This window comes from Choloepus didactylus, chromosome 8 (assembly GCF_015220235.1).
Source record: "Choloepus didactylus isolate mChoDid1 chromosome 8, mChoDid1.pri, whole genome shotgun sequence".
NCBI classification, from domain to species: domain Eukaryota; kingdom Metazoa; phylum Chordata; class Mammalia; order Pilosa; family Megalonychidae; genus Choloepus; species Choloepus didactylus.
In genome coordinates this window covers 9,895,606-9,923,581 of record NC_051314.1, presented here as the reverse complement: position 1 = coordinate 9,923,581, position 27,976 = coordinate 9,895,606, and the positions used below count along the sequence as shown (strand labels likewise).

At 49.5% G+C, this 27,976-nt stretch overlaps 1 protein-coding gene across 6 annotated transcripts in view; it reads right to left on the bottom strand.

Annotated features, from left to right (window-relative positions):
- Positions 1 to 27,976, bottom strand: part of PACSIN2 (protein kinase C and casein kinase substrate in neurons 2) — a 171,399-nt gene that overhangs the window by 7,639 nt on the left and 135,784 nt on the right. For 3 of the 6 annotated variants that reach the window (XM_037848060.1, XM_037848061.1, XM_037848059.1), the window contains exons 3-9: positions 12,777 to 12,933; positions 10,562 to 10,797; positions 8,898 to 9,053; positions 6,469 to 6,644; positions 4,724 to 4,844; positions 3,069 to 3,074; positions 1,499 to 1,620 (exon numbers count right to left, since the gene is read on the bottom strand). In XM_037848060.1, the coding sequence (XP_037703988.1) occupies positions 1,499 to 1,620; positions 3,069 to 3,074; positions 4,724 to 4,844; positions 6,469 to 6,644; positions 8,898 to 9,053; positions 10,562 to 10,797; positions 12,777 to 12,933 (974 nt within the window). The remainder of the gene's footprint in view (positions 1 to 1,498; positions 1,621 to 3,068; positions 3,075 to 4,723; positions 4,845 to 6,468; positions 6,645 to 8,897; positions 9,054 to 10,561; positions 10,798 to 12,776; positions 12,934 to 27,976) is intronic. The other 3 variants (XM_037848062.1, XM_037848063.1, XM_037848064.1) reach the window with 1 other exon arrangement.

Sequence of the window (27,976 nt, the reverse complement as noted above, 5' to 3'; positions counted from 1 at the left end):
GCAGCTTTCTTTTTGGCTCCCAGAGATTCAGCAGCCAATTTCCCTGGTCCTCCTGGGGCTGCAGCTTCCAAAATCTGGACCAAAGCCGGCTGAGCAGCCCTTTCTAGGAAGAAAAGAGGACCTCTTTGGTGCTCCAGAGAAAGAAAATCTATTTGCACAAATGTATCACCCTGGCCCTGAGTGGGGCCCAAGAGAAACCTGACGCAGGCCCCGGCCAAGGGCTGATGTCTGAGGGGGAGAGGAAGATGGATGGTGACTGCAGGTGCTAAGTGCTGTGTGGAGGCCGGAACCAGAGGGCCAAAGGAAAGGGACAGGCCTCTCTCGCTAGCACCACTGCCATCCCCCAGGTCCAGGGCGGCATGAGTGGGCTCGCCAAGCATCCAGCACCCCAGAGCCAGGCAGAGGTAAGTGATGAAACACTTCATGCTGCTGGACCCGAACCTGTCGGCTGCTATGTCCAGACCATGCTTGAGCCCACCCAGCCCCGCTCCCACCTTGGCACCCTTCTCCAGCAGACTTTCTAGTCCTTTTCTGAGAGGGAGTTGATGCTGGGCAGCTGAACTGCTGCAGCAGTCTGGTTAGCCTGGAGCTCCAGGGCTGCTGCTGAGGCAGCGTCTCGCCTGCCCCAGGCCTGAGGCCTGAGGCCTGAGGCCTGGGATGGGTCCTTACTGCCCTAGTTGCTTAACTGAGCCTGGCAGCGAACAACAAGCAGCCAGGTCTGCCCCAGGAAACATGCATGGCCCCTGGGCCTGTGGGCAGCTGTGGCTTCCAGGAAGCTCTGGGGAGGGTAACACCACCCAACTGCTTGAACTCTGAGGCCAGGGCAAGTCCTGGGCAAGGCCTCGCCCAACACAGCCTTTCCAGGAGGCTCTAATGACCTTGGTGCCACCTCTTCTATCCACCAGTCATTTTCAGCAAATAATAAAGTCAGAAACAAGCAACACTCTCAGCAAAGAGGTCTCGAAAAAGGGGACATTTGACAATCTTCCCACGTCATGCCCCCTCCTCCCATCTTCATCAATTCAGGCCTGGGTATGGCCTGGGGAGGTCAGCACTGACCTTGCCGGGGCCCCTGAACCCGAATGAGGAAGCTAACAATGGCACACCTGTACCTGCCAGTATCTGGTGTGGGGCAGCTGCTGTCACCACCACTGGGGACAGGCAGTGATCAGCACCTGACATCAGCCTCCCCTCACTTAGGGCCTGAAGTCCATGCATGGCACAGGCACCCTTTCTGGCTCCTTCTGCAGATTTGGCACCCAAGTGCAAAGATGATCCTCTCCAGAGACAGCCTTGAGCCATGGCCCAGCAGAGCTCAGGTACCCAGGGAGTGCCTGGAAAGATAGCCACAGGGCTCCCTGCAAGGCCCTACAGAGGAATTTCCCCTGGTATCCAACCTGGGGGTTACTGGGCCCATGTAGGTGACCCAGGAAACCTCAGTGCCACGTGCAGCCTCCCAAGCTGCCTCTCTGGGATCGGGGCTGCACTGGGTGCTCACCTGCTCTGCTTGTTCTGCAAACCCTGGTCGCCTGTTTGGTTGATGCCCGTCAGAGTGACACCGTCAGCAGCCTTCTTCTTCTCTCTCCGGCTGAGAGTTCGATTCAGGTCTGCTGACCATTCCTGGACAACAGGTGCCATGTGTTAGAAGCTGTATCAGTTTAAATAGCAACCCTGCATGCTCGTGTCCTGCCCTGCACAGCTGGTGACATTCAGCCTCTGGCTACACCTGCCCTTCTCAGTTTCCCAGTGGACCTCAGGTTCCCCAACACCCAACTACTGACCCAAATGACCCAAACCTCCTTGCTGTCTAAGGTGGGTCTCCTCCTCAGGGGCTTGGGGGGTGGCACCGGTACCCCAGGCCCAACCTCAGCTTGTGGCAGCCCAGCCTCCCAGGAGGGCCAGACCTCGACAGCACAGGGACACTAAGTGGATGATGACAGGAGCAGGGCTAACATGCAAGTGTCCTCTATTCCAGCCACATGGAGCTGCCCAATCCACCCCTGCCCATAATGGCGCTCAGCCTCCAGCCCCCTCCGGCCAGCATGGCTCACGAGGTCGTGGGGGTGGCAGAGGCCTCAACAGATATCCCTCAAGCCTTCCAAGAAGGCAGGAGCCTGCTCTCTGAGGAGGTGGGCCAGGCAAGGGCCTCAGCCTTCCTGCTGGACGCCTTCCTGTTGAAGCCCTGAGCTGTCTCTGGTTAACAGAGGGGTGAGATTGCTGGCTGGGGGGATCTGAACAAGCCCAAAACATGGAAAATTCAAGCCTGGCCTGCAAATAAAATCAGGGGCCGACATGCTAACTCTGGCTACTCAAGTTTCCCAGGATCCGGAGTCCTTGCCTGGTGTTTCTTGTTACCCTGGACTTTTCCTTTTTAATCTGAGCAGCATGCTGGGGGGCTTACAAAGCAAAGTGAGTCTGCTTGTTTATCTCCCCAAAGGTGTGCTATTTTCCCAGCATGTGAATAAGCTTTTATCAACTGTGCTGAAAAACAGGGAGAACAGGAAAAAGAAGGAAGGGGGGCATGATTTATTTTCTAGAAAAGCGTGGCCTGTGTGTCTAGTGTTTTTCAAATGAATTTCCCTCCTCCTCTACCTATTATCAAAAACTTCAATTTAGTAAATCTTGATTTGATTGAGTCTGCAGTTCTGCTCACATATAGTTACAGAGCTCCAAGGTTAAAAGCCATCTTAGAAATGTCAAGTCCAACCTGTCACTTTGTCAGATGAGGAAAATGAGGCCCAAGAGAAAAAGTGACATGTCCATGCAGAGCTGGTGGCAGGACTGGGCCACTCACTCCAAATCCAGGTCACCTATTTGTCTATTCATTATTTTCTTGACTGAGAGCTAAACTGGAGCCTCCGAGTTTCTGATGGTGACATTTTGGACGTCAACACGTCCTAACTGGGACCCTTCCTTGGGCCCACGTGAAGCATCAGCTAAACTGCTACCACAGTCCTTTCATCAGCACAGTCGCCAACACCAGGCTGTGAGACACGCAGACACAAATGGGCTGGACACACTGCAGGAGGCTTGGAATTCAATGAGTTAGCCATGAAAAAGAAACTTACCTCATCCTTGTGGCATGGAAAGTAAAAGCAAATAATTTCATTAGAGAAAGTCAAGCACAATTCTGTAACAACTGCAAAGTGCAAGGAAGATGCAGGCTCTGGCTGCCCACAGGTCCACAGAGGGTCACCCAGAGGCTCTGCTCTTGGTCGCCCCCCACCCTGAGATGGCAGGGCAAGTCTTTCCTTCCAGACCATTCCAGCAGAACAATCCAGAGGGAATCCTCTGGGGAATTTCACAGGTGACTTCCTGTGCCCTCCCTGGAGGAGTGACTAGCCCTGTGGGTTCAGTCCCAGCTGTGTGCACACAATCGGCATCGCCACACTTCTCCCTACTGTGCCATCGTCAAGGGGAGGAGGGGCCCTGGCTCCGTGCTTCCTCCACAAAGGCCACTCCGACTTGGAAGGCCCTGGCTCTCTGCTTCCTCCCAGGGCCTCCGTGGAAGCAGGCACAGCCTGCTCTGTGGCCCTCTGAGGGAACAGATGTCCTGAGGCTGGTGCGGGGGCTGTGGCGAGCTGCAGCAGCCCACAGTATCATTTGAAGAAAGAGAAGCATAGGAATGAGGGCTGACAGGACTGAAGACTGTGGAGGAACAGAGGAGGCTTCCATAGTGGGCCCAAGGCCAGGTCAGGGGCCTAACAGCAGCTGCCACTTACTGGACCGGATGCCAGGCCTGGCCTTGGGCCAACAACCCAGCATGGACCAGGTCACTGAAGCCCCGAGCACCCCATGAAGATGGATGCTGCTGTCCTCCCCATTTTACACATGGGAAAACTGAATCACGAAAAGGCAAGTGGGAAAGGCAGGGTTTGAATGCAGCCCAGGATCTGCAGCTCAATCAGGTGAAGCCACACAGCCATGCCCAGAAAGAGGCAGTCACCTCCCTCCTGGGGGAGGCCTTGCCCCGCCCAGCAGAGCCCCTCCAACCCCGGCCCCGAGGAGGGGAGAATCTACACAAATGTGCTGCAGCCCCAGCCCCGAGGAGGGGAGAACCCCTTCTTCCTTCAGGGAATGGGGATGGCAGGACTTGCTACCACTGGGGGGCCATGAGGGCCTAGTGGCCCAGGCCCAGAAGAGCCCCAGGTCCCCAGATCCTCGCATTCTGCAGAGAAGATATTGGCAGACTTAGACCCACAAAGATGGAAAAAAGAGGAAAGTTAACCCTGAACCAAAATGGGTTAAATTTACTATCTGGTATAAGGCAGTCTGGAGGGTGAGAAGAGCTGTACACTATGCCTACCGTCCCTTTCTGCCCTGACCGAGAAGCGGCTCAACTCACACCCCTGTACCCTGCCCCATGGCCTCTCCTTTCCTGGCTATCACACAGGGTGGGGCAGGGACCTGTGGTCCTGGGTGCCCTGCAGCTCACCATGTGGACTCACCATGAAGGAATGCCAATGGGCAACAAGTTACAGTCAGGTATTACAAGTATTCTTAACTTAGAAAGAACGTACTGCACCTTTATCTCTAGAGGTTCAAGAGGACCTTCAGGAATGCCTGAAGTCCCCTGGGACTCTGCACATCCAGGCTGCCTAATGAACAGGGCAAAGGTCAACGTGGGGTCTGGAGTGAGAAAGCCTCTGTACAACTTCAACTCTGCGGGTCCAGGGCCCCTCCCAGACTGACAGGGGTCACAGGCACTGCAGCCTCCTCTTACCTCAAACTGAGGCCAGTTCATGGACATTCCCGGACCGTGATTGGCTCTGAACCACCTCAAGTCCTCCACTGCGTCTGCAGCTTTGATGCTCTGCTCCAAGTCATGGTAAATATTTTTGTAGCTAAACCAGAGATACAAACAAGACTCCTTTGAAGGCAGGGACCAGCCATCGTTTATCCTCACCCAGTGCCTGGCCAGCAGCAGGCCTTGTGGGGTCTTCAGCCTGTACTAAAGCATCTTCACAAATGCAGACCAGGAGCCCCCTTCCCACTTCAGTGTATGACCTTCTGGCCACTGTGTGAAGATGCAACCATGGTGTGGAAGCCAGAGTGCTGGCTTCTGACAAGTTAGCCTTAAGTTAAACCAGTAGGCAACGAATAAGCTTTGTTCTGTGTTGGGAAATACCAAAGTCCCCAGTGCCTGGGCTGCACGGGGCACCAATCCATGTGGAAATTAACCCATTTAACCAGGCCCAGTGTCATAGAGCTCCCCCCACCCCACCCCTTTATTGCCACCAGAAAAGCCAGAAAGCTTACAATCAGATGTACAAATAAAGTCACAAGGATCTCTGAGTGCTGCGACGGCTGCAGAACCCACTCACCCCCTGGGGTGGGGACGCCTTCTGCTGCGCGGGTCAAACCAGCTCACTTTCCTAGGGAGCTGACCACGCAGGATAACAGTGTGTGTTCATCCCCACTGGACGTGACATTTCCACTCATAGCCTGTGTGGCTGGCACGATTTTACCCTCCTCTGGTAAGTGGGCACAATGACATCTACTTCCTGGGAGGCTTGGAGGACTACATGAGGCAAAGGGCGAGAAGGCCCAGCCTGTAGCCCCAGGATAGTTTCACACATGATGGAAGAAGTTATTCTATGCTCAGAAGAACTTTCCACAAGCCCAGCTGTTGTAGGTGGGTTAGCCCCACCAGCCCTGCCCCCTGCCAGCTGGGTTGCAGCCTTGAGCAAATCATTTAAGGTCGCCCAGCTTCTGTTTCCTCAGGACACAGAAGCTTAATTACAAAGATTAATTACAAAGAGGTGTGCACTGATTGTTGCTTTTGGTGTTTTTTTAATGCAGAAAGAGACCAAGAAAATATAATTTCCTACTAAAGACAACGCCTGAGCCGTGATTTCGTTCCTGAATGGCTCTGCTACATGGACGGCAGAAGCACCTGTCCTGGGTAACCTGGATCTCTGTCCCAATGAAGGCATCACAGGACTGCCCAAAGGTGAGGAAAAGGCAGAAGAGATCTCAGGGCTGCCATGTGATGATCTGGACATGAATCACAGAGGATCTGGAGCCACTGAGAAGTCAAGAACAAGCTGGCGGCATCTGCTCTGGATGAGGATCTCATGAAGGGCCTCAGAGTAAGACCACCCTGGGGTTGGAGGGCCCACCCGGCCTGGGAAATGCTGGACTCACTCTGCGATTCCAGAATGGGGTGGCCCTCCCCTCCTGCCCAGACCCACAGAGGTAGTTGGCCATAGCGTGACCCGCCTTATCCACATGGCAAGATGACGCACTGCTCAGGCCAGCAACCTGCTGTTCCCACTGGACCTGCGCGGGCAGCTGCAGAGGCTGCCACACGACTGCACAGCAGGCCCTGCAGAGGGACCCCACCTGGGCAGGAGCCCTTCTGGAAACACTGCCATCCAGGCCTGACTGAGAGCAACCGAGTTCTATTCAAAGGCAAATTTATACTGACTCCCTTGTGACATATTTTTTAGCCCAAAGGAAGCTTACCTGGCCACATTTGACAGGTCTAGGTGCTTCTGAACCTCCAGCAGGACTTCCCGGAAGAAGCGCAGGCGCTTCTCCTCGAACTGCTGGCACTGCTCGAACACCTGCTCCATGTTCTCCATGTACTGGGGGGTGCCCTGGTCAAGCTCCTTTAGGCACTTCTCATACTTTTCTCTGGTCTAGAAGAAAATCCAGACACCACAAGACAGAGATTAATTTCCACTCAGCCCCAGTTCATTACCAGCAACTCCAGGTCCCAGTAGCAGGCATGCGGGGTCTGCAGACAGCGGTGGTGAGCCGTGCCGGAGCCGACGAGGGAGCAGCTGCCTTGCCCGGGAGAAACACAGAAGACTTCCCAGAGCAGGTAAGGTTTCCTGTGAGCCTGAGAGGAAGAGTCAGATGCAGCATCTGGAGTTGCTAGAGGAGCAGAAGCAAAAGTGTACAAGCAAGGCATTGCAGGGAGTGTGGAAACTCCATCTCAAATGGAACCCGAGGTTTTCTGGGGGGATGGGGGGAGAGGAGAGATACGGTCAGAAAGGAAGGCCTAGCTTGGCCTTTATCCCTGGATTTTGAAAGAAGGGTTTCCGGAGTTGGCAGGCACTCTGCTCCCAGGGACAGACATGCGCAAGTTAAAAGCCAGTGCTGCTGTGGATGACTGTAGGGTGTGTGACTACATCTCAATAAAACTGTATTTAAAAAAAAAAAAAGGAAATGAACAATGGGGGGAGGAGGGGAATGAGATGTTTTGGATGCTCTTTTTTATTTTAATTTTTATTTTATTTTTTGGAGTAATGAACACGTTCAAAGATTGATTGTGATGATGAATGCACAACTATATGACGATAACTGTGAACAAGTGATTGTACACTTTGGATGACTGTATGCTATGTGAATATATCTCAATAAAATTGCATTAAAAAAAAATGCCAGTTCTAGTCTCTTAAGCTAAGTGCCAGGGGCTGGATGAACCCCCAGGAGAGTGAGGGGCTGAAATCTGCTACGTGCTGGGCCCCCAACCCCATTGAGCTGGTGCCCAATCCTTTATGAATGGGATATTGACTAGACTCTTGATCATACAGAATTCACTTTAACTGAAGAGTGTTACCTGTATCTCCTAACACATTGGTACAAAAAGAACCCCAGCTTAGCCGAGCCCCTAGCTTAAGAGTACAGATGTGAGGTCAGAAACCCCAGCTCTGATGTTACGTGACTCAGCCTCCCTGATCTTAGTTTCCTTCTTCACAAAATGACACCACCTGCGTCACAGACGTGCAATGACGTTCACCTGTGACCTGAACAGGTTAGCGGGTGGTAACCTATCAACTCAGGACTCCTGTTTCCCCCTTTGACTTTCTGCAGTGCTGCCCCCTCTAACATTTCATTCCATCTCCTTCTCCAGATCCAGGTCAGGAAGCTCTTCCTCCAACAATGTTGAAGCAGGGAAGGCGCCTGGTGATAATATCCTCCAACCCCCTCACTTACCACCAGGCAACGGAGAGAAGTGGGGCCCTGCCGGGGCCCAGACACTCACCCCACCTCAGCCCCTTACTTCCTTTTAAATCCTGTGATTCTGGGACCTTCCAGGTAGAATTACTACATACATTTGTGAAGCACTTCATAGTTTACAGTTTACAAAGTATTTTTACAGAATCATCTCATTTTACCTCACTAAGTCACGGAGGTGGAAAATCTCCCGTCCATCAGAGAACAAACAGAAGGGCACCAAAAGCTACACTGCCTTTACACTATCTCCTCTCAGCTGGAATCCACCATCCCACCACCCCAAATTCCCACAGCCTCTGTGTGCAGCTCTTCAGGGCCTGTCCCTGGTGAGGGTGCGGGACAGCTCTGCCCCATCTTTGTCGTCCGTGCTCTGAGGTCACAGTGCACGGGCTCCTGGCCTCCATGCCCACCTCAGTGCCTGGACTCCTTCCACTCACTACCAGAGCCACCCTTCTGAACCGTTCCGATCCCCACCCTCTCTACCCCGTGCCCGACAGCCCTCCTTCAGCAGCTCCTCGTCAGCAGCACCCGAGTGCTCCCTCCATCTGGGACGAGGTTATGCCTCGCTGCCCTGCCGTTGACCACATACACTCTCACCCGTGCTCCTGCCCAAGCTGCTTCCCTCTTCTCTGCCTACAGCAACCGCGCTGGGAAGCTGCCCGTCCACCTTGTTCCCCTGAGCACAGGAACCCTTCCGTTCCCCCTGCCTTCCCAGCCCTTGGTTCCTGCCCCTAACTGTGAGGTGAGCACACAGGGCTGTGGTAAGGTAAGGTGAGGGCAGGGATGGGTTTGATTGATATCTACCTACCTCTCCATCCCTCCAGCCAAGCATTTACAAAGTGCTTACTATTTGCCAGACATACAACAAGCAAAACATTTATACTCAACATGTAGAAAATGTTACATAAAACATGAATGACTCCACTCGCCTTGACAACATCTTGCTTGCACTTTTCTACTTTGTCTTGCAATTTCTTAAGCTGTTCGGGATTGAGCGATGGGTCAGCTTTGCTATTGGTCTCTCGGGATGTTGCCAGCTTCTCCTCTTTGCACGCGGTGTGGTAGGCTTTCTTCGATGCTTCTACCTACGAGGAGAATGAGTTTCTGAGCGCCACATTTCTGCAAGCTCAATATCCTCTGTAGAGGTTACACATGGAACATGGAAAATGCTTGTGCTAGCAAGACAAGAGGAAAAAGCAGGAACAAAACTGTGTGTACACTATGGTTACAGTAGATATAACACAGAAACTTATTTAACAAACATCAATTGCGTGCCTGCTTTGTGTCACTTGGTATTCTTGTCACCTGGGATACAGAAACGAGAAGGGGATAAAGCCATGAAGGAAACTAAAGCAGGGAAGAGAGCCAGGATGCTTGGGTGGAGGGTGGGCTGGAGAATTTTATATAGAGCAGCTACGGAGAGCCTCACTAAGAAGATGACATGGAGCAAAACTCTGAAGAAAGCAAAACATGTGGCTATCTGTGGGAAGAGCATGACAGGCAGGTGGAACAGCAAATACAAAGTTCCAAAGGAAACAACACCCATGAGATAGGGTTTACGCTGGGGCAGCAGGATGAAGACACATTTCCCATACTTTTAATGGTTACTTTACACACATATACATTCACACACACGTGTGACTAAGTATGTATATTTATTTGACAGAAGCATCCTTACTTGAGCCGAAGTCATAGTTTTATTCTAGAGAGGAAAGATGAGTAGCAACGGCCTTATTCTGGGGAGATGATTTCGTTTAGAATGGAGGGCACACCCCCCAGGTGTGCAATGTCTGGGGCCCGGGACAAGAAAGAAGAGACAAGAGATGTGGCAATAGTCAAGAAACAGAGAAAAGAAGGAAAGCCTGTCATATCCCGAAGGCAAAGTCTATTCTGGGTGGTTCTGAGGAAGAAAGCAGTGCAGACCCTGGTTAAAGTGGGGCGGGGGAACTACTATAAGGATGCAGGCAGGTAGGTGGGGCTGGAAGCGTGTGACCCACACATACTATGGTGAGGACAAAGCCTGGAGAAGCCACGGGGGGTGTGCTGGGCCCAGGCGGCAGTGGGAAAGCTGCAGTCTCCTCACTGACCTCAGTCCACGAGGCTCAGAAAGGAAATTAATGTGGCCTGTCTTTTTTGTTAAGGGGGTGTTAAGGGGGTGGCTATGAAGGTTGGACATGGTTGTTAACTGCTGCTTTTAGAAAAGAAATAGCTTATCATTTGCAAATTTAAGAGAAAAACGAATGCAAGAGAAAAAAAAAAAATAATCCTTCTAGCCCCATGGCATTTTTAAGTCTCTGTAGAAGACAGTTCCCTAGGGTTGGGGGTAGTATTGATAGTGGTTAAGAATGTGGGTTTTGGGCTCTGCCCCTGGTATGTGCCTCTGAGCCTCAGTTTCCACGTCTGTAAAAGGGATGAGTGTAAGTATGAAATTTAAAGAATGCACATAAAGCACTCAGTGTCTTGAGCCTGGGTACATGAAGCCACCTGGGCTTCCGGCCTGAGGCGCGACCCCTTTCTACCAGTTGTAGCAACCTCTGCCTCAAGAAGCAGCGGGAAGCCCTGGCAGGACAGGCAGCCGGCAGGAGAAGTGCACCTCTTTAAGCTTCTTGGCCCAGGGCTTCTGTGCCTTCCGAAAGCCATCCTCGGCCTCTTTGGTCTCCTTAAAGCCCCCCATCATCTGCTTGTGAAAGGCCTCCTTCTGCCAATTCTTGATCTTCTCGAAGTCCTCATTCATCAGTGAGGCCTTCACCTCGAGGTGCAGCTCGCTCACTCTCTCCGCCTCGGACATGACGGCCACCCAGGCCTTCTCCACCGTCCCGTACTGAGGCCCTGGGCATGGGGAGAAGATGGTGGGTTACTCAGCACTGGGCCAGTGGCTGGACCGAGACCAGCCCTTGGGGTGGGGATTTCCACTGTCAACCTCCCTTGGCCACTAATGTGGGATTTTAGGCCAGCAGCCTGGCTGCTTGGTTGGAAGGTTTCCTTTTGGTTGTTTCAGATATTTTCCCTCAGGGGATCTGTTCCTTTTTCAATTGTGTGGGATGAAGGAAAAAAAATAAGGAACTGAACCTGAATCTGCCCTGTCATTCTTTTAATAGGGAAATTGGGGAGATTACATACATTTCCCTTTTAAAAGTCACTGAGTTCTTCAAAAACTCAAATTTCTGCATCTTAGAAGTTTCAGTTTGCTTATGGCTGGCCCAACAGGGAGGGGTCTTCGGAAGGGAGCTGAGCTACCCACCCCACCCGGGTCCCTGGACCCCCATCAGTGCCACCCTCCATCTCCTGCGCCTGCTGGCCCAACAGAACCCCTCTACTAAGCCACAGGTGCTCCCCAGGGTCAGGCCGGCTTCTGTCACCCTCCCACGAGCCTAGCCGAGAGCAGGACTCAGAGCAGTAGGGAAGATCTGCTTCTCGAATGGAGGACTGGCTGTCTGGGGAGAGGAAGGAGAAGAGGAAACAGGAACCTGCTTGGGCCCAGACGGCAGTGGGAAAGCTTGAGTCTCCTCACTGGCCTCAGTCCATGAGGCTCGGGGAGGAAACTAATCTGGCCCTTTTTTGTTAAGGGGGATGCAAAAGGGGTAGGGTAGAGTGTGGTGGGGGCAATGTAGGGAGAGAATGGTCTAACAGAAGCTGAGGATAAATTGAGAAGAAGCCCCAGGCCAGTCCTCAGGGCTCTTGGGGCTGGGGAGGGGGCAGGCAGGAGACCTAGAGGCAGTGTACACATTCCGGGTCTTGGGGCAGCAGAACGTCTCCCCAGAAATTTAGCCTCTGAACTTCTAATCTCTCAGGCTACACAACGAGCATGCTCCCTGTCCTGCCCTGGTCTACCAGCCATGGCGGACACACATGGTGACGGTGTCAAGAGTGCTTTGTAAAGCCTCAGTTCTGAATAAAGAGAAGGGGTGGCACTGACAGCTGGATCCCGAGAGGGGACTCGGGATAACAGCTGCCACTAACTGGCATGAGCTAACCCATCCCCTGCCCCTCCCACGTACATGTGCCCTGTGCTATGTCCTCAGCATCGAGGGGGAAAGACGGGCAGCTGGTCTGGCACAGCTGACACCAGCTGAGGGCCTGCCCTCCTGCGTCCCTGGCCCATTGGCCTGGGTTCTTCTGGTTTCTTTCTGAGGACAGCCTGTCACTGTAGAAGAGCCTGCCAAATATGAACTGAGAAACTCCAGCTAATCTGCTTCTGTCCTGAGAAGTCCCACGAAGAGTCAAGCTCTCCCTTTACTGCCAGGATGTGGGTTCAAAGCATAGTCCAGATCCACGGCCACATTCATAACCAAGATCAGGAGCTTCTGAGGCTTTTTGTTTGGCGGGAAGGGGGCAAAACCTCCACTACCTGACACCTGTAGTTATTCCCTTTAAAATTTAAAATGAGAAAACCTGCCAGATATCATCATCCAGTCTTACCTGACTTGCTGCATAGCCAAGTTTAAAAACAAACTGCATTCAGAATTGGAGACCAAGCTGCTGAGCAGCAGAGCCTTTTATTTAATTGAAACTTATGCAAGATTTTGGCCCTTTAGGAGTTACTGTGAGGTAAATTGGAAAGCCTAAGTGTGTCTAAGCAGCAACAAGGGCTGGAAGAGGAGATCTGGATACTGTCTGCAAAGAGTATTCCTACGCCCCCAGGAAAGGGGGGTGACAGCTCTCACAGCCTGTGCCTGCGGGGTGACGGTACTCTGCTGCTCCCCCTGTATAGGGGAGAAGCCCCCTGCCCCAAGGCAGTGTGAGAGGAAACTGGCAGGGAGAGGTGCCGCAAGATGCCCGGAGCCTGCAGCCCGCGGGAGGCCCCCTACCCTTCTCCACGAGCTGCCTCCAGCGCCGGGCCCACTCAGTGAGCTGCTGCGCATAGGCCTTCTCGATGCGCGCCCGCTCATGCAGGCAGTTCATGAGGTCGCCGCACAGGCGGTGCCCATCGTCGATCCGCTTCACGGTCCGCTTGTAGTTCCCGACCTACGAGACAGAGGCACGCTGGGCGGTGCGGGGCTCAGGGGGCCTCTGACCCCTGCTGCAGCACACCCCCGGCCAAGCCGGCTCCAGACCACTCGGCCCTCCCCACAGGCTGAGACCCCCCCGCTCATCAGATCACAAGCCTCCCTGTGTTTATCAGCAACAGGAACGTACGAGACAACGACTTCGAGCTTCTCCACAAGCGCACGGGCACATGAAGCTCTGGGCCAGGCCCTGGGCAGACCCGCAGGTCAGGGAGGGAGGTGGAGCGGGGGGAGGGCTGTGAGGGCGGGAAGCAGGGGCACAGGAAGCCCAGAGAGCCTCAGACCCAGACCGAGGGGCCAGGGACACTTTTCTACAGTAGGTAACGCCTGACCAGAGACTTTTTCTTAAAAACAGGAAAATAACTTTAGGTAACTTGGATTAAAACGATCTTATATTTAACCATATAAGATTTCGTAGCTAAAGGCCTTTTGACAATCACTGGTATAAAACTATTTTCAGGTACCTCCTCATTTGCTGTCATCACACTGGATTTTTATTACTTCCCTACTATAGCAAGAACACTCTCTGTCATTTTCTGAGCACCTACTATGTGCCAGGTGCCATGCTAGCTGTTTTACACCTCCAAAAATTATTACCATGCTAACAAGTAGAATAACTGTCCCATTTTACAAATGGGAAAACAGAGGCTGAGAGAAGCTGTGAAGTTTGCCAAGCTCCCCCGGCTGCAGTGTAGGGGCTGGAGCGGAAGGCAGCTTTTCAAATGGTTCCAGGTAGGACCGCCTTGACGGCAAAACTCAGATTCAAACCTGCCTCGTCAGGGGCCAAGGTGAGTTTTCACTACCTTTTTTCACATTTAAAAGGAGAGATTAGCTCATCTAAATTAGAGATAGTAAAAGAATGATTCGGAAAATGTCAATAGTGAATTAGGGATGAAAATCACAGTGCTGAATAGGTTTCAATCTTGGAAACATTGACTTGAAAAGACACAATGTATCTGGTACTTGAGCTTCCAGAGAAAACATGACAAAAAACTAATTGATTACATTTTCATCCCTTTCCTCCCACTTTAGCCTTTTCTAAAAGTCTCTTTGCCTAGCTGAGCACTCTTGGTACTTTATCTTTGTTTAGAGTCACTGCAAGTTCCTGGAGAAAACAGACTCAGGAGCGCAGGTTACAGGGACAGAGTGCTACAGCCGGTCTGACTGAGTTATCAAGAGCTGACACCCCCTGATGTTTCTCCCCCATCCTGAACTGAGGTAGCCAGGTGAGGAAGACGGCAATGGGTGGGTCTTCCAGGAGGGCCGGTGGTGGGAAGCCCTTGCAAAGGAACAGAACATGCGGAACCCTGCACAGAGATGGGCTGTGGGGCGATAGGAGCCCGTGGCCTCTCCAGGTAAGGCTGCCCCGAAGTCCAGAGCTCCAGGAAGGCTGAGATGACCCCACTCCTACTGCAACCTGAATCCTGGTGAAGAGCAATGACCCCAGAGGCACTGGGTGATTTCCAACAAGCTTGCTGGGGGGTGGCAACAGCTTTCAGACCCTATCGTTGCCCCCTCCGCAGAGCCCCATAGCCCAGACGTAACCCAGCTGTTTTCACTCCTCTGAGAAATGCAGGTCAGTGGCTCATCTAAGGAAAGCAGCGGAACCAAGCTTTCAACTGTAAACTTCCTCAGCCCTTTTAGGCAGGCAAAAGTAAGCATTTTCATAACCCTTTGGAAGTGACATCACATGCTTCCTTCCCTTAAAACAGGGCCTTGGAGACATTCTGAAATTACAGGAGGATGAAAAAAAATAACCAACAAAATGTGGCTCGGTAATGCTGAGCTGAAGGCAAATGGAGCTAGGATAATCACAACCCAAATTTAACCGTGACAGTCACCATGAAAAACAATGGGGAGCTGGATTTCATCTCACTGTTAGTGACAGCATTCAAATTGGTAATCGACATCAAAATATGTACTTTCGTTCTCCAGAAGCCTGCCCACCTTTCTGATTTTTAAAAACCCCTGGAGAAAGAATTCTTAAGTTACAAGTTGGTACAATCCATCAGCACATACAGTAGCTGTTTTTTTTTAATACTTTATTTTAATTGTAGTAAAATATATATAACAATCATTTTAACCATTTTTAAATGGACAATTCTTTGACATAAAGTACACTGACAATACTGTGCAACTTTCACCACTATCTATTTCCAGACTATTTTCATCATCCCAAACCAAATCTCACATGCTTATAGCAAAAGGTTCCCATCTACCCCTCTCCACACCTGGTCACCATTACTGTGCTTTCTGCTTCTAAGAATTTGCTTACTCCAAGTATTTCATATAAGAGAAATCATATAATAGTTGTTCTTTTATGTCTGGCTTATTTCACTCAACATGGTATCTTCCAAGTTCACCCACGTTGCAGCATGTATCAGCACTTCACTTCTTTTTATGGCTGAATAATAATCCACTGTATGGCTATATCACATTGTGCTCATCCATCTGTTGATGGACACTTGGGTTGCTACTTCTTTGTGGCTATTGTGAATAATGCTGCCATGATCACTGCTTATATCAGTTTTATAATTAAAAAGCTTCTCTTACGGAAACAATCCAAGGGTCCATCAACCAATGAATGGAAAAACAAAATGTGGTATATACATACCATGGAATATTATTCAACAGTAAGAAGAAATGAAGTTCTGAAGCACAAGACAAGACGGATGAACCTTGAGGGCATGATGCTGAGCACAATAAGTCAGACAAAAGGACAAATATTGTATGATCTCACTAATACGAACTAATCATACTACGTAAAGTCATAGTCATAGAATCTAGAATATAGGTTACCAGGAGACAGAACGAGAAGTGGTTGCTGAAGAGGCACAGAATTTTTAACCAGGTTTAATTTAAATTGGAATGGAAATGAATAGAGGTGATGGTAGCACATTATTTTGAGTATAGTTAACTCTGCTGAATTGTGTGTGAATGTGGTTGATAGCAGAAGTTTGGAGTCATATATGTCACCAGACGGAAAGCCAAAGATTAAAACATGGGACTGTACAACTCTGTAAACCTTGTGGTGGACAAGGACTGTGATTAACAGTACAGATACAAAAAAATTTCTCCCATGAACTAAAACAAATATACAAAACTACTAAAAGGAGTTAATAACAAGAGCGGTATATGGGAAAAAACATACCTATTGCAAACTATGGATAATTAACAGTACTATCTTAATATTCTTTCATCAACTTCGTAACAAATGTACCACACCAATGCTTGGGATCGGTATGGGATATTTGGGGTTTCCTCTCTCTCTCTTTTTTTTATTGGAGTACTGAAAATGTTCTAAAATTGATTGTGGTAATGAATATAAAACTATGTGATAACACTATGAGCCACTGATTGTATACTTCGGATGGAATGTATGGTATGTGTATATATTATCAATAAAATTCCATTAGAAAGAAAAAAGTTTCTCTTTTACATTTTTTTTTTAATTTTTATTGAGATTGTTCACATACCATACAATTATCCAAAGATTCAAAGCGTACAATCAGTTGGCCCTGGTACCCTCATATGGCTGTGCATCCATCACCACACTTAATTTTTGTTCAATTTTTAGAAGCTTTTCATTATTCCAGACAAGAAATAAAGCAAAAGATGAAAAAAGAAAAAAAAGAAAAGGAAACTTGAATCCTCCCATATCCCTAACCAACCCCCAATTGTTGACTCGTAGTACTGGAATAGTACATTTGTTACTATTTATGAAAGAATGCTGAAATACTACTAAGTGTAGTATATAGTTTGCAATAGGTATATATTTTTTCCCTATATGCCCCTCTATTATTAACTTCTAATTGTATTATCATATATTTGTTCTGGTTCATGGAAGAGATTTCTAATTAGTTAATCATGGACATTGCCCATCATAGGATTCCGTTTTATACATTCCCATCTTTTGACCTCCAACTTTCCTTCTGGTGACATATATGACCCTGAGCTTCCCCTTTCCACCTCATTCACACACCATTCGGCACTGTTAGTTATTCTCACATCTTGCTACCAACACCTCTGTTCATTTCCAAACATTTAAGTGCATCCTAGTTGAACATTCTGCTCATATTAAGCAACCACTCCCCATTCTTTAGCCTCATCCTATATCTTCGTACCTTATATTTCATGTCTATGAGTTTACATATTATAATTAGTTCCTATCAGGGAGACCCTGCAATATTTGTCCTTATGTGTCTGGCTTATCTCACCCAGCGTATTGCCCTCGAGGTTTCTTCATCAACCCATTTTTTTTAGATGGTTTTGTTCACATGTCATACATTCCATCCTAAATAAACAATCAGTGGTTCTCCGTGTGGTCACGTATGTATGTGTTCACCACCTTCACCACTATCTATATAAGGGCATCTACATTTCTTCCACAAGGCAGGAGGGAGACTCAAAGAAGGTAGAGAGGCAAAAGAAAAAGAAAAAGAGGAAAAAAAAAATGACAGCTAGGAAGCAGCAAAAGGAAAGAAAACCTTAAAGTGAAGTAAAGAGTCAGACAACACTACCAATGTCAAGTGTCTAACACGCCTCCCCATCCCCCTCTCTTATTTGCATTTACCTTGGTATATCGCCTTTGTTACATTAAAGGAAGCATAATACAATGATTCTGTTAGTTACAGTCTCTAGTTTACATTGACTGCATCCCTCCACCAATGCCTCCCCATTTTAAACACCTTGCAAGATTGACATTTGCTTGTTCTCCCTCATAAAAGAAAATATTTGTACATTTTATCATAATTGTTGAACACTCTAGATTTCACCGAGTTACACAGTCCCATTCTTTATCTTTCCTCCTTTCTTCTGGTGTCTCACATGCTCCCAACCTTCCTCTCTCAATCGTATTCATAGTTATCTTTGTTCAGTGTACTTACACTGCTGTGCTACCATCTCCCAAAATTGTGTTCCAAACCACACACTCCTGTCTTCTATCACTCTGTAGTGCTCCCTTTAGTATTTCCTGTAGGGCAAGTGTCTTGTTCACAAAGTCTCTCATTGTTTGTTTGTCGGAAAATATTTTGAGCTCTCCCTCATATTTGAAGGACAGCTTTGCTGGATATAGGATTCTTGGTTGGAAGTTTTTCTCTTTCAGTATCTTAAATATATCACACCACTTCCTTCTTGCCTCCATGGTTTCTGCTGAGAGATCCACACATAGTCTTATTAAGCTTCATTTGTATGTGATGGATTGCTGTTCTCTTGCTGCTTTCAGGATTCTCTCTTCGTCTTTGACGTTAGATAATCTGATTATTAAGTGTCTTGGCGTAGGCCTATTCCGATATATTCTGTTTGGAGTACGCTGTGCTTCTTGGATTTGTAATTTTATGTCTTTCATAAGAGTTGGGAAATTTTCATTGATTATTTCCTCTATTATTGCTTCTGCCCATTTTCCCTTCTCTTCTCCTTCTGGGACACCAATGATACATACATTCTTGTACTTTGTTTCATCCTTAAGTTCCTGGAGACGCTGCTCATATTTTTTCATTCTTTCCTCCATCTGCTCCTTTGCGTGTAGGCTTTCAGGTGTTTTGTTCTCCAGTTCCTGAGTGTTTTCTTCCGCCTCTTGAGATCTGCTGTTGTATGTTTCCATTGTGTCTTTCGTCTCTTGTGTTGTGCCTTTCATTTCCATAGATTCTATTAGTTGTTTTTTTTGAACTTTCGATTTCTGCATTATCTATGCCCAGTGTTTTCTTTATAGCCTTCATCTCTTTTGCCAAATTTTCTCTAAACTTTTTGAATTGATTTAGCATTAGTTGTTTAAATTCCTGTATCTCAGATGAAGCGTACATTTGTTCCTTTGACTGGGCCATAACTTCATTTTTCTTAGTGTAGGTTGTAGTTTTCTGTTGTCTAGGCATCTGACCTCCTAGGCCACCCCCTCAATCAGGTTTTCCCAGATGAGAACAGGCTCATGTCACAGAAGAAGGAAATATTCAGTATCCGATTTCCTTGATGGTTTGTTTTAGAGGATTGACACACCCTGTGTTTTGCTACCCAGCAGGTGCGCCTGTCAGCCTGTCAGGGCTGGTGTAAGGGGGTATGGCCCATGGCTCTCCTCCCCCAGGCTTTGGGGTCTGGATCCGGTAAGGCAGGCAGTAGAGCTGGGCCCCTCCCTTTCCTCTTGGGAAGCTATGCCCCCTCCAGAGATGTCATCTGCATATCAATAAGTTCTTTATTTCTCTGACTCTGCTGGTCAAAGTGCTGCAATTTAAAAATGGCTGAGGCTTTCTTTACTGCAAAGTGCTGCGGGCTGAAAAGGCTGAGGCTTTCTCCATAGAGAGAGAAAGGGACAGAAAGCTCCCAGGTTCACCCGTCAGCCAGAGATAGCACCCGATCCTCTGGGCTCCCCGTCCTGCGACAGATATGTCCCCTGACTCTCCCAAGGTCAGTTGTCACCAAAAGCCTCTGTCTGCTTGTTGGGGATTCGCTGTCTGTATTGAGCAGTTAACATTAACACCCCAGTTGGGGCTGGGCTGAGGTCCACTCGCTTGTTTGGAAAGTGCTGTTCTCTAGCACCACGAGGCTTCCATGAGGGAGGGGCTCTTGGCTCTCGGCGCAGGTCCGCAGTTTTTACTTACAGATTTTATGCTGCGATCTCGGGCATTCCTCCCAATTCAGGTTGGTGGATGATGAGTGGACAGTCACGTTTGTCTCCCCGCAGTTATTCCAGGTTATTTACTAGTTTTTTGGTCATTTATGAATTGTTCCAGGGGGTCTGTCTTCCACTCCTCTCTATGCCGCCATCTTAGCTCCTCTCCTCTTTTACTTTTCAAAAACATTGGTTTGTTTTGAGATGGCTGAATGTCAGGTAAGTTTATGGAGGAACTGAAAATAAACCAGCTTTGTTCCAGACCTCATTATCAATTGATTGGTTCACAAACTACTACAACAAAACTAGATCTGAAGCTATCTATGTTCCTTCTTCCCCTAAATTTAGTCTCATCCCCTCATAGACCAAAGACCAAAGAACAAATGCTCAACATAAATGCCCCAGGGTGCAAGTGCAGAGAAGGATGCCCCCTTACGCCCCCCACCTCCCGGGACCCACCAAGAGGCTCAGAGCGATGTCACAGGGTGCTGGGGCTGGGGATCTCGGAGGAAATAACTGGAGGTGGAGAGGAAGGGTTGATGATGGAGAAGGTATCCCAAAAGTGACATCCAAGTGGAATTTTCAAGGACAAGTAGGAGGCTGGCCAGATTAAAAAGGGGCTTGAGCCCTCGATCCTGGGGCTTGCCTTACGAAACTTATTTTTATAATGGCAAAGCTAGGTCTCCTCATAATTATGCCTGAGAATCATCCCAGAGAACCTCCTTTGTTGCTCAGATGTGGCCTCCCTCTCTCTAAGCCAAACTGCAAATAAACTCATTACCCTCCCATCTATTTGGGACATGACTCCCAGGGATAAGCCTGGCCCTGGCATCGTGAGATTGACAATGCCTTCCTGACCAAAAGAGGAAAAAGAAATGAAACAAAATAAGGTTTCAGTGACTAAGAGATTTCAAATAGAGTTGACAGGTCATTCTGGAGGTTACTCTCATGCGAGCTTCAGCAAGATACTGCAAATTGCCACAGTATGCAAGTCCCAACCAACAGTATTCCTGAAAACCCTAAAGAATACCCAGGGCCCTATCTAAGACTCTATAAAAGATTTACTTACTAAATTTATTTTTTCAGAAACTTAAAACCTCCAGATTGTTCCTGTGACAGATAAGCCCTGAAATCTACAGGTAGCAGTCTCTCCAAGAACATCAACCAGTTTCATTCCTCTACCTCATAATGTTGACACCCCTTTTCAGCATGAAGAAGTTAGAAAGGTTATTGCCCAAATATCCTGAAGATTGAGAGAATGATCAAATGAGAAGGAGAAGTTATAAAAGAAGTTAGGATTCAACAAATGATTATGATCACTGAATCATTATATAGATATTTCTTTTTAGTTTCTAGTATATTAGAACAGCCAGAAGTATATATCTGAAAAATGCTGAACTGTAACCCACACTATACTTTGAAATTTGCTCAATAACTGCTTGTTAAAAGTGTACTTTGAAATTTATTACTTTTCTGCATATATGTTATATTTCACAATTTAAAAAAACGGTTTTAAAAAATGGAATGATACCTATAGTAGCTACATCACAGGGTCCTTGAAAGGAGTAAATGCATTAGGGGTAGGGGGTGGGACTGAAGGTGGGGTAAGTAACTCCAGGCAGAGTGTATAGCAGCAGCAAGAGGAAGGAGGCACTGCAAGGAGAGGTGGCAGGAATGGAACGCGGCTTGCAGGGAGAGGACTAGAGATGCAGTTGGGAGTGGGGCGGGGTGGGAGGTGGGGTCGGGTGGTGAGCAGTGGTGAGGGTCAGGCTTTCAGCCTAAGGGAGCAGTGCTGGGGGAGGTAGGGTTCAGGAGGCTGGGGTGAGGAGGGGTGAGAGTGCGTCACCAGAGATTGGACCCCAGCATGGGGACCCAGAGTGGGCAAGCCAAAAACAGAACCACTCTGTCTTCTACGTACAGCTGCAGGGTGGCACAGAGGTAGCACCCCAGCTGGTAGGCACCAAGGGCAGTCATTAGTTCAGAGCTACCGCCTTCCATCCTGGGCTGGAAAAAAAGCTGCCTCCTCTCTAGCATCTCCCGGACTCTAGACTCCCTGGGGATGGGCCGGGGCCACAGTCCTCCCAGTCGTTGGGCTCTGCCTCACTCTCCACTCAACCCCTTCACCCGGCTGGGAACTCTCCCAGCTGCCCACCCTCCCTGGCAGTACGCCAGGCTTCTCATTTTCCCTCTAGCTTTCCTCAGCCTCTGGCTCCGAGACTTCAGCTTCCGTCAAGCCTTAGCTGTGAAGTCAGCTAAGACAAGCCTGGGGCAGAAACATCTGTGTAATCAGGAAGCGGTGCAGAGACAGTGGGCGCTGTCTATAGTAAGAGGGTGCTGGGAAGGACTGTTCAAACGGGTCACGCCAGTTCCCCATTCACCCGCCAGGCATCTGGTGTAAGCAGTCCTGAACTGCCTTGCTGGGGCCTTTTCCACAAGGACTCTGGAGAATGTTGGCTCCTGTGACTTTAAGTCTATTATTCTGGGCAATTCCTTTCTGTGGAACACAGTGGCCAAAGTAACGGAAGTTAGGGGATCTGAAGGCAGGCCAGTAAGACCTCCAGGATCACAGGGGCGTGAGCAGGGAAAGGAGGGTGAGGTGGGCATGGAGAGAATGCAGTGAACACAGGCTTGCAGCGCCTCTGAGCCACACGCCGCTCTCTATACACAAGGCCTCCACTTCACCACCGAGGCTGGGGGCCAGCAGGCCCATTTCACAGATAAATGACCTCATTACAGACAAAGCCCCACGATGGAGTCAGCAGCCCACGTGAGAACAGAACCAGGCGGGATCACCCCAAAGCTCACTCTCTTTCCCACACAATGCTGCCTTAGCCAAAGGCACAGGGAGCCCCAATGCTTCCTGCCCAGGAGCCCCCCAGGAATCCCAGTGCGGTTCTGGCCATCTCAGTGCTGGCTCGAAACCCAGCAGGGCAGGGAGGGGCAGCCCTCAGGCCTGGGCCCGGGCCCTGCCCCCCCAGCCAGGCCCTCCAGCTATGCCGGTGCCCTGGAGCACACCCCCCCCCCACCCCCACCATGCCCCCAGCCTGCTTTCTTCCCAGGCCCCAGGCCTGTTGAGACCACAGCCAGCCCGCAGCAGCCCGGGCAAAGTCAAGCCCTCGCAGGGCTCCATCCCCCAATCCCTTTAAGGAGCCGGACCTTTGTCCCTATCTACTCACTGCCTTCCACAGGGTCTGCCACAAAGCAGGTGCTCGGCAAAAATGTGAAAGGTAAAACCATAAAGTTAATGAAAGAAGATACAGGTGAATATCTTTGTGACTTAAGGTAGGACAGGACTCCTTCAACAAAATTTCAAAAGTAAAAGGTATATTAGAAGGCCACACATAAAAAAGTGATCAAAATGTAAGGACTTCTATCCAGCAACTGACACCACCGGCAAAGTCAACAGACACACTACAAAGCCCTCTCAATCTGCTTATCTAAAGTTGACACAGGACGAAGATCTGGAACATCCAGGGAAGTCCTGCACATCAACACGAAGAAGACAGGCTCCCCCACCCCGGGGAGACAGCAAAGGGTTTGAAGAGCGGGTTTCGGAGAGAAGCAGCAGCCTGAGGGCTAAGGGCCATGGAGAAACGCTCACACTTGCCAAAGCGCAGAGGAATCCACAAGGACAGCAAGGCTACGCTTCACTCCAACAGCCTGGCAAATGCTATGAAGCTGGAAACGCCAAGTGGGGTGCATCTGTGAGTAGACAGGACCCCTTACTGTGGGGAAGAGACAGGGTGGGCCTTCTGAGGACAACTAGGCAGCAGGCATCCCTTAGAACCCAGCAATTCGACTCCTGAGTTTTATCCCTGAAGAAGTGCTCACCCGGGGCACAGGGCAAGAGGCGCATGTCATCACAGCATTGTTTAGGGGGAGCTGGAGAGACCACCCCGACAGGGAGGGTGTGGATAACGTGTTGGGCACCCCTGTGCAGGCAGCAGCAAGCAAGGGACTAGGTGTACACAGTGCAAGCCATACAGACTTCAGAACAGAGCCCTGGGTGAACAAAGAAACAGGAAGACAGAGCCCGAGCCCAAGATGGTTTGTGTAAATTAGAAATATGTTCACCTAAAGCAAGGATACCAACAGAAAGCGGCAAGGTAAACATGACAGAAAGGGGGAGGGGAGCAGGTATAAAGGACGGGTGAGAGGGACACAGTGAGGGAGAGGAATGTTGAAGAACACACACCCAGGACATCCTACCTGCACCCATCTGAGGCTCCCATCAGGGCTCAGCTCATTCTCGCCACGGAGGCTTGCCTGACTCCTTCCCTCCTCCCTGGACCGCCATGACTGGGAGCCTGTGCCGTTTGTACTTGCAGACAGGCGAGACCAATTCCTGCCCAAAGGCTCCTGATGGCCGGTCCACCTGGGGGCCACGAGGGCCCTTCCAAATACTGAACCCATGTCCCTTGGTCACAGCGTGGCTCACAGAGGTCACAAGTGCTGGAGCATGGCAGCCTCGCCTCCCCAACTGGGCTGCCAGCCTCCCGGCAACAGGCCCCAAACCCCAAGTGTCTTGCAGCAGCAGCAGCATCATAATAGGGCATCTCTGCCTCTGCCAGGCAGCACCAGGGTCGACAGCTATACACGTGGCACCTCATTTAATCCTGATGAGAATCCTGTGCCGTGGGCACTATCAGTCTCCCCGTTTTACACTTAGAAGAGTGAGGTTGAAGAGAAGTCACCCTTCTGTCACACAGCCAGAAAGAGGCAGAACCTCCCCTAGAGCCAAGATCAGAGGGTGCACAGTCAGCACTTAGGGTGGAGAGCAGGTGAGGTGTGTGCTTCCAACCAGCCTCGGGGGCTCCAGGGAAGGCAGGAGCAGAGTTCAAGACAGCAAAGCTGTTGAGAGGCCCCACTCCTGCTTCCAGCATATGCTGACAAGACTCATCTCAGGAACCCCAAGCCTTAAACTACTAGGATCACTCACCAAAGAGGAGATTTTACCCTCAAAATCCTCAGGCCCTTTAGTCTGCGACCCTGAGGGCCCAAGCACCACAACTGCTCTGTCTACCCTGGAGAGGAACGCTCGAGGCTGAGCCAGCTGTGCTAAGCCAACCTAAGGGAAGGGAACGCCAGGGTGCACCCCACCACCACGACCACCGGCTGCCACTGCAAGTCCACGAAGTCAAGGTCAAATGTTTTCACCCAAAGCTTATAAAGTACACCAAGAGGCTGCAGAATCTTCTTGGTCAACTTTAAAGACAAGAAATAAAAGATGACCCTTTGGGGATTCCTTCATCACACTCCTGCAGATGGCAGTGAGAGTGACTAAGAGATTTTGCTCTCCTGTTTTATCCATTGCCCCTCACCCCCACCCCCAGCAGTCTCTAATGAGGCTTCCTTCCCGGTGACTGCTCTCATGAGGGAGCAGCAGAGATCTGCCCCCAACTCCAAAATGTGTGACCTTGGACAAGTCTCTCTCCCTCTGCCTTTCCTTTCTTCAGCAGCACGGTGGAGTTAGGGCTGATCTTGTGAGGACCAAATGGGCTGGAATAGGGTGGGTTGGCAACACAGACTGGCTTTCTTCTCAGTCCTCCGTGCCCTCGGCCTGGCACAGCTTATTACTTGACAAGACATGACCTCTCACTGGCCACTTCGTCACTTGTCCATTCAGACAGGGAAAGAGACGACACAGCTGACCTCTGAAGGCCTTTCCCAATTCCAGGTTGCTAACTGAATGGAGAGCTGCCAATGCCACCAGCTGTCTGCTCCCCCCAAAGCTTTCACAATCAACTTTGGAGGGTTTGGCACCACCCTCTTGCCAAGGACTGACCATGCAAGGCACTAGGAGTATAATGGTGAACAAACTTATGATCAGACAGATAACACAATTACAGATGGTGATGAATTCTGGGAAGGCACGCCCTGGGTGGCCGCGGTAGCCTGGAGAAAGTGACAGTTGAGGTAAGAGCGGAAGGGAGGTGAGGTTGCCTTCCTCAGGCTTGAAGCAGAGTGTCTTGAGGCCCACAGGACGTTGGCCATATGTCTCCTGCCTCAAACCTCCCAGCTCTGCTCACAAACCTCACTCCATATTATGCTGTCACACACCACAGATAATGATTTTGCTAAGATAATGGTTTTGAGGGCTAGGATTCTTTATTCTTCTCCATCCCCCATGCCAGGCACACAATGGGTACCCCATGCATGGTGCCCCGAGCCAGGATTTTCATTACAGAGAGAAGGACTGAGAAGTTGCCAAGAGCTCAGTGAGAGATAAAAGTAGTGAAATAACTTGTGACCCTTTATCTATTAAGATCTTAATCTAATGAGTCACATGAGCTCTCCCCACAGAAGCTAAAAAGAATAAACCCTCAGTGCATTATCTGATAGTAACTCCATGGACGGCAAAGGAAAAACTAACACTGTCAATCTGGAAAGAGTAATTTAGGCAACAACCAGCAGGAGAGACTTGTAATTCCTTCGGTTAAGTCCAGGGCCCGAGTTAGCTTATTCCCCCGAAGGTGGGCTGGGAGGTCTCCAGGACTCTGTGCTGCAGGTCACTGCTCCGCCCACCGAGGTGACCCGTGGTGTAGTGTGAGCAGAGGGCCTCTGAGCTCAGGAGACTTTCTTACAACCCCCAACCCTGCTCTGAAACTTCCTTTTCAAACAAGAGATGACAACTGACCTCAGGATTGTGCAATCTGATGTGTGCTTGAAAACACCAGAGAATAAGGGGCTGCCTTTGGAAAACCATCCACGCTTTGCTCCCAGAGGCCAAGTGTGCTTCTCCACGGTCCTCTTTCCACAGGATTCTACTTTTTCTAGTTCCCCTAACTCCCGCTCAGTTCCTCCACTACCTGGGCTCCCTGAGACACCCACCTGGAACCAACTCCTTCCTGCCTGGGGTTCCTCACCTGCAAAACAGGGTAGTGCTATTTACCTTGGCTGGGCCCCAAGCGGGTTAGGGATCCAAACATATGAACTGACAAACTGAAAAATGGGTGAAATGGAAACCCAGAAATTCCAGTCCTCAGATCCTTACTGCAAAGGCAGAACACATAAAATAAATAATGTAGACAATTAGGATGCGTTTAAACAAAGTCATTTTGGAACTGGCTTCCTACTCCGAGATGGGTTAGCCCGACACACTGTGCTGGGCACTGGGCGCCAAGTCCACAGAGGCCCACGCTCACATGCCCTCACCCCATAAGACCCGACTTTCTGGAGCCCAGAGTCTCCTTGGTCTGACACTCACACACGGGGTCGGGCCCTGCCCTCGCTTATGCTCCCAAATGCTCCGGTCAGGTGCTGCGGGGTACAGAACCTGGCTGCTGATTTACCTTCCTGACCACCCCCACCCCAGCCCTGGGACCCTGGGCTCCAACCCCACCACACCCAGCCCCAATGAACTTCTTTTTAAATGCAAATTGGCTTCCAAATATAACTGCTTAAGTTTCCTCTTCTCCCTAAACTACCACAGTCTTCATCTTTGAACATATCCCAGTAAACGTTTGTATATAAAAATTGCCCCAATGGTGCTAAGCCAACTGAGCACCCTAAGACCCCTCCAGCTCTAAAACGATATAATTCTATTTGCTACTGAATAGAAAGGGAAAAATTTTTCTCTTATAAACAACGGAAACAAGTTACTTTGACATCACTGAAATGAGAAGACAAAATAAAAATTTATCCTGAGAGGATAAGCTTCTTGATAAGAAAAAGCTTTGAATTCTCTCAAGAAAACACCAAACTCTTTATCTGGCATTGAGAACAACAGCATTTAAGACTAGGTGAGGAAAAGCCTGACAGACACAATGAAAACCAATCTCAGCCACTGTCCTAGTTTGCTAATGCTGCCTTCTCGCAAAATACCAGAAATGGACTGGCTTTTATAAAAGGGGGTTTATTTGGTTACAAAGTTACAGTCTTAAGGCCATCAGATGTCTAAGGTAGCACATCAACAATCGGGTACCTTCACTGGAAAACCTCTGCTAGCTGGGAAGGCAAGTGGCTGGCGTCTGCTCCAGGGTTCTGGCCCCAAAAATGGCTTTCTCCCAGGACATTCCTCTATAGGCTGCAGTTCCTCAAAAATGTCACTCTCAGTTGCTACTGGGGTGTTTTTCCTCTCTTAGCTTCTCTGGAGCAAAAGTCCGCCCTCAACAGCCACCTTCAAACTGTCTCTCATCTGCAGCTACTCTCTCAGCTTCTGTGCATTCTTCAAAGTGTCCCTCTTGGCTGCAGCAAGCTCACTCCTTCTGTCTGAGCTTATATAGTACTCTAGCAAACTAATCAAGGTCCAAGCTGAATGGGCGGGGCCATGCCTCCATAGAAATTATCTCATCAGAGCTATCACCTACAGTTGGGTGGGTCACATCTCCATGGAAACAATCAAAGGATTCCAATCTAATCAGCATTAAAACGTCTGCCCTATAAGATTGAACCAAAGAAT